Source organism: Drosophila rhopaloa, unplaced genomic scaffold (genome assembly GCF_018152115.1).
Source record: "Drosophila rhopaloa isolate 14029-0021.01 unplaced genomic scaffold, ASM1815211v1 contig_155, whole genome shotgun sequence".
Lineage (NCBI taxonomy): Eukaryota > Metazoa > Arthropoda > Insecta > Diptera > Drosophilidae > Drosophila > Drosophila rhopaloa.
The window spans coordinates 10462953-10472184 of NW_025335034.1; the positions used below are offsets into that span (position 1 = coordinate 10462953).

The 9232-nt window shown below is 41.3% G+C and overlaps 3 protein-coding genes across 4 annotated transcripts; 2 read left to right on the plus strand and 1 right to left on the minus strand.

Annotated features, from left to right (window-relative positions):
• The first annotated feature begins 37 nt into the window (after positions 1 to 37).
• LOC108040290 (probable 18S rRNA (guanine-N(7))-methyltransferase) lies at positions 38 to 1445 on the plus strand. The gene is made up of 4 exons (XM_017117703.2): positions 38 to 150; positions 208 to 245; positions 298 to 866; positions 929 to 1445. Exons 1-4 carry the CDS (start codon positions 112 to 114, stop codon positions 1114 to 1116), a joined length of 834 nt encoding a protein of 277 aa, XP_016973192.1. The 5' UTR covers positions 38 to 111; the 3' UTR covers positions 1117 to 1445.
• A 94-nt stretch (positions 1446 to 1539) lies between these two features.
• On the minus strand, positions 1540 to 2421 carry LOC108040291 (dnaJ homolog subfamily C member 30, mitochondrial). 2 transcript variants are annotated; one of them, XM_017117705.2, is made up of 2 exons: positions 1802 to 2421; positions 1540 to 1734 (listed from the first exon to the last, which is right to left on the minus strand). In XM_017117705.2, exons 1-2 carry the CDS (start codon positions 2291 to 2293, stop codon positions 1717 to 1719), a joined length of 510 nt encoding a protein of 169 aa, XP_016973194.1. In that variant the 5' UTR covers positions 2294 to 2421; the 3' UTR covers positions 1540 to 1716. The 2 variants fall into 2 exon arrangements, with proteins under 2 accessions (XP_016973194.1, XP_016973193.1); XM_017117704.1 differs by having other exon boundaries at positions 1540 to 2419.
• Positions 2422 to 3566: 1145 nt separating this feature from the next.
• Positions 3567 to 7083, plus strand: LOC108040292 (protein unc-45 homolog B). Its single transcript, XM_017117706.2, has 3 exons — positions 3567 to 3767; positions 3821 to 5114; positions 5267 to 7083. Exons 2-3 carry the CDS (start codon positions 3839 to 3841, stop codon positions 6829 to 6831), a joined length of 2841 nt encoding a protein of 946 aa, XP_016973195.1. The 5' UTR covers positions 3567 to 3767; positions 3821 to 3838; the 3' UTR covers positions 6832 to 7083.
• Positions 7084 to 9232: the final 2149 nt, after the last annotated feature.

A 9232-nucleotide genomic window follows, 5' to 3' on the forward strand; every position in this document is an offset into this window, starting at 1 on the left:
AAACCAAACTTGCGCTGGGAATGGCAAACAGCTGCTTGCAGACTGCACGTGTAGTTGTTTTTTTGTTTATGTAAAAACGCTCCTGAATTTTGTAAATTATTAAGAGGTAAAATGGCCAGAAGACCAGAGCATGCAGCACCACCGGAAATTGTGAGGATGTTTTTGATAAAATTAAGTCAGTTATCTGATTTTTTACTCTTTTTATAGTTTTACAACGATGATGAGGCCAAAAAATATTCTACTAAGTAAGTAAATTTCTTAAAAAATCAGGTCTGAATACAAAAATGGTTATTTAAGCACACGCATCATTGAGATCCAAGTGGAAATGGCCGAGCGTGCCTTGGAACTGCTGGCTTTTCCCGAAGACGGCGATGAAACACGCTTGATTTTGGATATTGGCTGTGGTTCTGGGCTCTCGGGTAGCGTTCTCGAGGACAGCGATCACATGTGGATCGGCATTGACATATCAAAATCCATGCTAGATATTGCGGTGGAGCGGGAAGTGGCTGGAGATGTGATACTGGGCGACATGGGCGAGGGTTTGCCATTCAAGCCAGGCACCTTTGACGGCGCCATCTCGATCTCTGCCCTCCAGTGGCTCTGCAATGCCGATAAGTCGTACCACAACCCGCACAAGCGCCTGCTGAAGTTCTTTACCACATTGTTTTCCTGTCTGACGCGTACCGCCCGTGCTGTCTTCCAATTTTATCCGGAGAACTCAGACCAAATTGAAATGGTCACCTCGCAGGCCATGAAGGCGGGCTTTTACGGAGGTTTGGTTGTGGACTATCCCAACTCCGCCAAGGCCAAGAAGTACTATCTGGTGCTGATGACTGGAGGATCGGCTGAGCTGCCAAAGGCTTTGGGTGAGTCCACTTTAAATCTTTAAGAAATACTGATTTATTAACATTTACTTTTGCTTTTTAAGGTTCCCCTGAGGAGGAGCGTCGCGTAAACTACATCAAGAAACGTGATGCCTGCCGTGAGGCACGGGGCAAGGCCCCTAAGAAATCTAGAGATTGGATTCTAGCAAAGAAGGAGCGTCGAAGGCGCCAGGGATTGGAAACCCGTCCTGATACAAAGTACACAGCCCGCAAGCGCAGTGGGAAATTTTAAATAAAGTTAACGTAGTTAATCACACAAAGATTTTTAATTTATTTGGAGATCAGTTGATTGTTCGGCGTCGCATCCATAAACAATTATTTCCTAATGTAAAGCACATACTTTTATTATGGTTCTCAAACATTATTTAATTTTATAAAACATATTTATTACTAAAACATGAGATTTTTTAAAGGCGAAAAAAAATAACATTTACAAATGGGAATAATTTAATTTAGTTTTATAAACTTATTTAAATGTTTTCATATTGTAATGTATCTAAATAGGGCCAGGAACTTGCTTTAAAGTTTAAGAATTTTACTATAATTTGACATTTGCCGATCTAAAAATATTAGGAAAATTTAATTTAGAGTATATCGAAATACGCTCTAAACACTTCATCAACTTAACCCGTAACTCAAAGTAAAACAACGTTTCTTATTCTCAAAAAATAGCCTTTTAATTAAATTGATTAAACTTAACTATGTACACTGTAGACTAGAGTACTCTAGGGTTGCTTCTTGTTTGCCTGCAGCTCCATCTCCTCCCGCAGCCGTCTGTGTCGTTCCTCCGCTCTCTGTTTGGGCGTGTCGTAGGAGCTCTCGGCGAGAAACATCAGGTATATGGCAACTCCTGCGAAAATAAAGGCTAGCATTACCAAGTCCGTCTGGCCGGACATTTTGTTCGTCTCCTTTTGGACCTTTATTCGATCGTATTTGGCCTGAGCAGCCTGTCTCCGGTCAAAGGACTTCCCGTAATGATTTCGAGACCACTCGTCAAAATCATAGATTGGTGTTCGACCCTCAGAGTCCGCCACCCGGGATTTCTGGAAACGCGACTTGTAAAACTTCGTCTCAGGGTCGTCTTCCACCACGGGCTCTGCCACATCATGGATATCCTGGGCATATTGGGCGCCCGCTGTATGCACGATCCCTTTATCGTAAAGGCGGCGCAGGCGGTAGTTTCCTAAGATCTCGTACGCCTGATTTATCTCCCGAAACTTCTTGGCAGCACTCTCGCTGCCCTGATTTCTGTCCGGATGATAGAGCATTGAAAGCTTGTAGTATGCTGCCTTGATCTCGTTCTGGGTGCATTTTTGTGCAATTCCAAGGGCATCGTAGTGACTCATTTGCCGGCGCTGGCTCAGGTGCATGCTGCGAATAAGAAGCAGCGGACGCCACAGCTGGAACATCCTGGATGAGTCGGGATAGAGGCCTAATTGCTTGTTTTGGCTTCGTTATATCACTTGAAAACCCAAAACAAACCGGATCAGCTGTTTGAACTTGAACTTTTTCACATTCGCCTGCGTTGTTATCGATAAACTAATTGGATGTTGGAACCAGTGGTGCAGGAGACTAAAAGATATATACAGCGAGTTCCCAAAGAAAACTAAAAGATAATTATAATTATAATCTAAATGATAGATGAAGCAATGAAAATAATTATCTTGTTCTATGAACGGTTACGAGTTGTATATTTTTTAACGAAAATGTTCAAAATGGCTAGTTTTGGCTTGTCCTAAAAACATATGAACAAATTAAATTATATTCCATAATTTGGTTTTATATTATCGGACGTCCATATCTTATAGCTGCCATAGTAGAAGCTTCCATAAAAACGATCGGGAAAATGCTGTTAGCTTTGCTGTTTTTAAACAACTCTTGTGTTTCTAGCAGTTATTGGTATGTTTTGCATTGCAGCGCATGCATGCAAGAAATTTATTAATTTGTGCGCACACCTGGAAATTCTCTTCATGGTTGGCAAAAGCTACATTATTTTAAACTATTAATGGAAAAAATATATAAAATTCAGGTTTTTGGAAATCAACTTGAATGGAGAAGCTCATTTAATAATTTTTTTGAATTGTACAACGTACATTATAATTAGATATTAGATAAACATGTCAGAAGAATTGTAATCAGTTAGATCAGTCTGGAACCAATAAAAGGAATGCAGGAACTAAATAATTCGGAAAGGGCTTAAAAAAGTTCAGCAAGTCGACCTAAACTCTACTTAAATTTACTTTTCCTATGCTTAGTGAATATATATTGTTATGTAGACCAATTTAACAAAATCGATTGAAATATAAATATATCAAGCTGTTTGGTGTTTTTTCCAAGAAATCGCTCTTGTCGCAAACTTCGATTAATTATTCGCATTATCTGAGTTCGCAAGGCTTTTCGAAAGCTTATATTAATCGGACGGCTTTATCATATATGTCGAAGAATAGAGCAGAACATTAACAGGCAGTAATTAGAGATACAAATATATGTACGTTAATTTTATGATTTCAAAAATTCATTATTGATTTTTAAAAAATTAAAAACAATATCATATAACGGCAATGGTATATATTTTTTGGCTTGCAGTGTTTATTGCCTTTCTTGTACGGTATAAACATTGACTTACATTTTTTGACTTTAAAGTCAAAATTAGCCATACATACATTTCAGCTTTGCCTCGAACAGCTGTGTGGCCGATTCGCTTCGAATGGCAGCTGTTGCAACTATTTTGGTTTGGTTCTTTTCCGATCTTATTTATATATAGAACACCGCACGTTGAATTTTCTCACTCAGAGTGCCCATTTTTCCGCTAACCATCTGTATCTGTATTTATTTTTGTGTGTGTTCGAAAGCGATCGAGAAGTTTCTGGCAACCGAAATTTTGTGAGTCATCTGTGGTTAATAGGAAGTTGCAGCTAAAGTTTGTGTATTTCTAGACAAAAAATTGTGCAACCATGACGAATACCATCAGCGAGGAAGTATCCGATGCCGGCAGCTACAAAAATAAGGGCAACGAGGCTTTCAAGGCCTCCCGCTGGGAGGAGGCAGTGCAGCACTATGGGAGTGCCATAAGGACAGGCTCCAAGCACAAGGAGCTGCCAGTTTTCTACAAAAATCGTGCTGCTGCATATTTGAAGTTGGAAAAGTATGAAAAAGCCGTGGAGGACTGCACGGAATCGTTGAACGCGGCTCCTGGGGATCCCAAAGCTCTATTTCGCAGGGCGCAAGCCTATGAGGCTCTAGAAAAGTTTGAAGAGGCCTACAAAGATGCCACCGCTTTGTTTAAGGCGGATCCCAGCAACAAGACCGTACAGCCCATGCTCCAGAGACTTCATATCATCGTGGAGGAGCGAGTGGCCCGTAATGCCAAGACTTCCACGAAAGTCAAGCAGATGATGGACCTTACCTTTAACTTGGACACTCCCATCGACAAGCGCCGTTCCGCAGCCAATAACTTAGTAGTTTTGGCCAAGGAGCAGACTGGCGCCGAGCTGCTCTATAAGGATCACTGTATCAACAAAATAGCCTCCCTAACAAAGGTAGAAAAGGATCAGGACATCTATGTGAACATGGTGCGCGTGGTAGCAGCTCTTTGCGAAAATAGCGTGGAGCGAACCAAAGGCGTTCTAACGGAACTGGGTGTACCCTGGTTTATGAGGGTTCTCGACCAGAAACACGAGGAATGTGTTGCCACCGCCCAGTTTTGCTTGCAAACAATTCTAAATGCTTTGTCCGGACTGAAAAACAAAACAGAATCCAAGCCAGACAAGGAGTTGTGCTCGAAGAACAATCGCGAAATTGACACACTTCTCACGTGTCTGGTTTATAGCATTACAGATCGCACCATTTCCGGATCGGCTAGGGATGCTGTTATTGAGCTGATCACCAGAAATGTTCATTACACTGCTCTAGAGTGGGCAGAGCGCCTGGTAGAGATCAGGGGTCTATGCCGTCTTTTAGACGTGTGTTCGGAACTAGCGGACTATAAGTATGAAAGTGCCATGGACATCACCGGTTCCTCATCCACGATTGCTTCCGTTTGTCTGGCCCGCATCTATGAGAACATGTACTACGATGAGGCTAAGCTGAAGTTTACGGACCAGATCGATGAGTACATTAAGGACAAGCTTATGGCGCCCGACATGGAGTCCAAAGTACGGGTCACTGTTGCGATTACTGCTCTGCTGAACGGTCCTTTGGATGTGGGCAATCAGGTTGTGGCCAGAGATGGTGAGTAGTAAATTATAAAGTGCACTGGAAAGTTTTAATCCACAATGCGGGGGTGTAATTTACCGATCCCATTTTATAAGCCTATTCAAAAAAGCCTATTAAAAAAAGGAAATCTTTTTTGGTATATGAATAATATTATTCCGTCTTAACAGGCATCCTCCAAATGATACTAGCCATGGCCACCACCGACGATGAGCTGCAGCAGCGAGTGGCCTGCGAATGTCTTATCGCCGCTTCTTCTAAAAAGGACAAGGCCAAGGCTCTTTGCGAACAGGGTGTTGAAATCTTGAAGAGGCTCTACCACTCTAAGAACGATGCGGTTCGAGTTCGCGCCTTGGTGGGCCTTTGCAAGCTGGGGAGTTATGGTGGCCAGGATGCGGCCATCCGTCCATTTGGCGATGGAGCCGCTCTAAAATTGGCGGAGGCATGTCGTCGGTTTCTGATTAAGCCTGGAAAGGACAGGGATATCCGTCGATGGGCAGCGGATGGTCTGGCTTATTTGACACTTGATGCTGAATGTAAGGAAAAGCTAATTGAGGACACGGCTTCCATTCACGCACTTAGGGACTTGGCCCGCGCTGGAGACCAGTCCTGTCTTTATGGTGTGGTCACCACTTTTGTAAATCTGTGCAATGCTTATGAGAAGCAGGAGCTATTGCCAGAGATGGTTGAGCTAGCCAAATTTGCTAAACAACACATACCGGAGGAGCACGAGCTTGATGATGTGGATTTTATCAACAAGCGTATTACAGTGCTGGCAAATGAGGGCATAACAACTGCTTTGTGTGCTTTAGCCAAAACAGAGAGTCATAATTCCCAGGAGCTGATTGCCAGAGTCTTGAATGCAATTTGTGGATTGAAAGAGCTACGTGGAAAAGTGGTTCAAGAAGGAGGAACTAAGGCGCTTCTTCGCATGGCGCTGGAAGGTACAGAAAAGGGCAAACGCCATGCCAGTCAGGCATTGGCCAGGATTGGCATAACGATCAACCCTGAGGTGGCTTTCAGCGGTCAAAGATCCCTTGATGTAATTCGTCCTTTGTTAAACCTGCTCCAGCAGGACTGCACGGCGTTGGAAAACTTTGAATCCCTAATGGCGCTTACTAATCTGGCCAGCATGAACGAAAGTGTGCGCCAGAGGATCATCAAGGAGCAGGGCGTGTCCAAGATTGAATTCTATTTAATGGAGGATCATCTTTACCTTACACGGGCAGCTGCCCAATGTCTGTGTAATTTGGTGATGAGCGAAGATGTGGTGAAAATGTTTGAGGGCGAGAACGATCGGGTAAAATTCTTGGCACTGCTCTCCGAGGATGAGGACGAGGAGACGGCCACGGCCTGTGCAGGAGCTCTGGCCATGCTTACATCGGTGTCCGTTAAGTGCTGTGAGAAAATCTTGGGCATTGCTAGCTGCCTGGACATTTTGCACACTCTAATCGCTAACCCCAGTCCGGCAGTTCAGCACCGTGGCATTGTGGTGATCCTAAACATGATAAATTCTGGCGAGGAAATCGCCAAAAAGCTTTTCGAGACGGACATCATGGAGCTGCTGAGCGGCTTGGGCCAATTGCCGGATGAAACGCGAGCCAAAGCCCGGGAGGTGGCCATCCAGTGTCTGGCGGCAGCGGAGCGTTATCGGATCATCGAGCGGTCCGACGATGTAGAGATCCCCGACGTGTTCGCCGAGAGTGCCAAGATAACTGAGATTATCGATGACTGAACGAATATTGTTTTGCACTCTAACCATTCTGTGCCTTTTGTTTCTCCCTCATTTTTCTTCTTTGATATACTCACCGTGTCATCCCGAAACTTAATTTATTTTCAGCAAAATATCAAGTACACCCAAATTGTTTTATAAATATTGTACGAATTTTTAATTAATTTCAAAAGAAAGTTTTTCGTTTTTGGAGGTAATAAATTTTACAGTTAATGGGAATAAATTTTATTCTCGTAACAATAATTTAAGAAGGAATATTTATTTAACTTTTATTTTCTTTAAAGTACCTACGTACCAAGTAGGTATCAAAAATATAAAATTCTCCAGATTAAACAGTTACCATTTTGCAATTTTGAAACATTTTTTGATTATCCTTTTTTAACGTAATAAAAAATTACATATGTACTTTGAACTGATTATATAAGGAATACATTTTTTCTGTAAATTAACTGAATGAACTTAACGTTTTCATATCACGAATTTTGCCCTTTCGTTTCGATTTTTATACCCTTGCAGAGAGTATTATAATTTTGGTTAGAAGTTTGTAACGCAGTGAAGGAGACGTTTCCGACCCCATTAAGTATATATATTATTGATCAGGATCAATAGAGGATTCGATATAGCCATGTCCGTCTTTCCGTCCGTCCGTCTGTCCGTCTGTTTCAATACCGTTTGCGAGCACAGTTTAAAAGCTAGCGATCTGAAACTTTCACAGTCGTCCTAAAAAATGTGTACGCAGATCAAGTTTGAAAACCGCCTCGATCGGATGTCTATATCCTATAGCTCCCATAGGAACAATCGGATATAACTTGCAAGAATGGAAGATATTTCGCGCAGTGTAAATGCTATTAACATAAATCTTTCCAAATCTTATTTTTTTATGCATACTTTGATCAGGGTAAAAGCGATTGGCAATCGGACGTCTATATCCTATAGCTCCCATAGGAACAATAGGGTGAAATCGGTTAAAATTTAATGATTTTTAGGATATTTCGCACAGTATATAAGCAATTGACATGAATCTTTCCAAATCGTATTTTTTTATGCATACCTTGATTAAGGTAAAAGCGCGTGACGATCGGACGTCTATATCCTATAGCTCCCATAGGAACAATAGGGTGAAATCGGTCCAACTTTGATGATTTTCAGAATTTTTCGCGCAGTGTGTAAGCTACTGACATTAATTTTTCCAAGTCTTATTTATTTACGCATATCTTGATTAGGGTAAAAGCGCTTGCCGATCGGACGTCTATATCTTATAGCTTCCGTAGGAAAAATTTTTCTATTTTTATATTACATTTTTACAGTATAAAAGCAATTGACATCAAACGATGCAAATCTAGTTTATTTATGTATACTTTATTCTTTTCGCTACTTTTTCAGGTTTAGCAATTTTTATGGATGGAAGTTAGCTTCCATCCTCGTTTAATTTTAAACTACTTTATTTCCGTGTTTGGCTACCATTTGATAACAATAACGGACTACTTGGACTCTACTGAGTCTGCAGTGACTCCACTTTGTTATCCCAACTCAATATCAACAGCTGGGAATAAATTTGATTTTAATAAACATACATACATATTGCCAAAATGGTTCTCAGTTTTCTTCCAATGCACTTATTATAACAGCAGCAACTTTTGAAACCTGTTGCGTGGGCTGCCATTTTCGGGCAATCTACTTAATTAATGACATATGACATTGCGAATTGTATGGTGGATGCAGTTACAGGCGTTCCTATTGCTAATATCATTCCATGTCCAGCGTTTAGTTGCCGGTTGGAGCCAGATGCATTTGCCCGACTGTTTTCCCATAGGCTCGCTTTTCCCCGGTTTACTTCCTCGGTATGTTTTCTATTCATTGCCACACTTAAACTGACATTAGTCGACAGCTCGAGGTAGCTGACTTCCTCTAATGCACAAATAATTGCAGAAGATGCTTCTGATGCAACAGTGTCAGGTAGCCGAGAATGCTGAGCGTATTTTCAAGCTGATTGCTCAATCTCAATAAAATATGATTAAATAAATAATCGTAGCTTTAATTCAGTTTTGCTCAGCGCAGTTATATTATTTTTTTGTTTTCAGTGCCGTAATTAAAGTTTTGTTATGATTTTATTCTGACATTTATCTTTATCAAGTCGGCCTTCAAAGTGTTTCGAGCGCACCCCCAAAACAAAGAAGTACAGATACTCGAACATTCCGTCCTCTAATACAGACACTACTTAAAAAAAAACAAGAAAGGAAGCAAATTTCGGCAAGCCGAAGTTTATATACCCTTGCAGTTATTACAAATCGACTACATTTCGATTTCTATGCCAATATTACTAAAAACAATGAAACTATGTCGATTTTGCGCTGCATTTGCCATCGTTTCTATGGCAGCTACATACATATGTATATGATGATGT

Coding starts and splice junctions, on each gene's coding strand:
- LOC108040290 (XM_017117703.2), top strand. CDS start 112: ATGGCCAGAAGACCAGAGCATGCAGCACCACCGGAAATT. Junction 151..207: donor ATGCAGCACCACCGGAAATT/GTGAGGATGTTT, acceptor CTCTTTTTATAG/TTTTACAACGATGATGAGGC. Junction 246..297: donor GCCAAAAAATATTCTACTAA/GTAAGTAAATTT, acceptor TGGTTATTTAAG/CACACGCATCATTGAGATCC.
- LOC108040291 (XM_017117704.1), bottom strand. CDS start 2,293: ATGTTCCAGCTGTGGCGTCCGCTGCTTCTTATTCGCAGCATGCACCTG.
- LOC108040292 (XM_017117706.2), top strand. CDS start 3,839: ATGACGAATACCATCAGCGAGGAAGTATCCGATGCCGGCAGCTACAAA. Junction 5,115..5,266: donor TCAGGTTGTGGCCAGAGATG/GTGAGTAGTAAA, acceptor CCGTCTTAACAG/GCATCCTCCAAATGATACTA.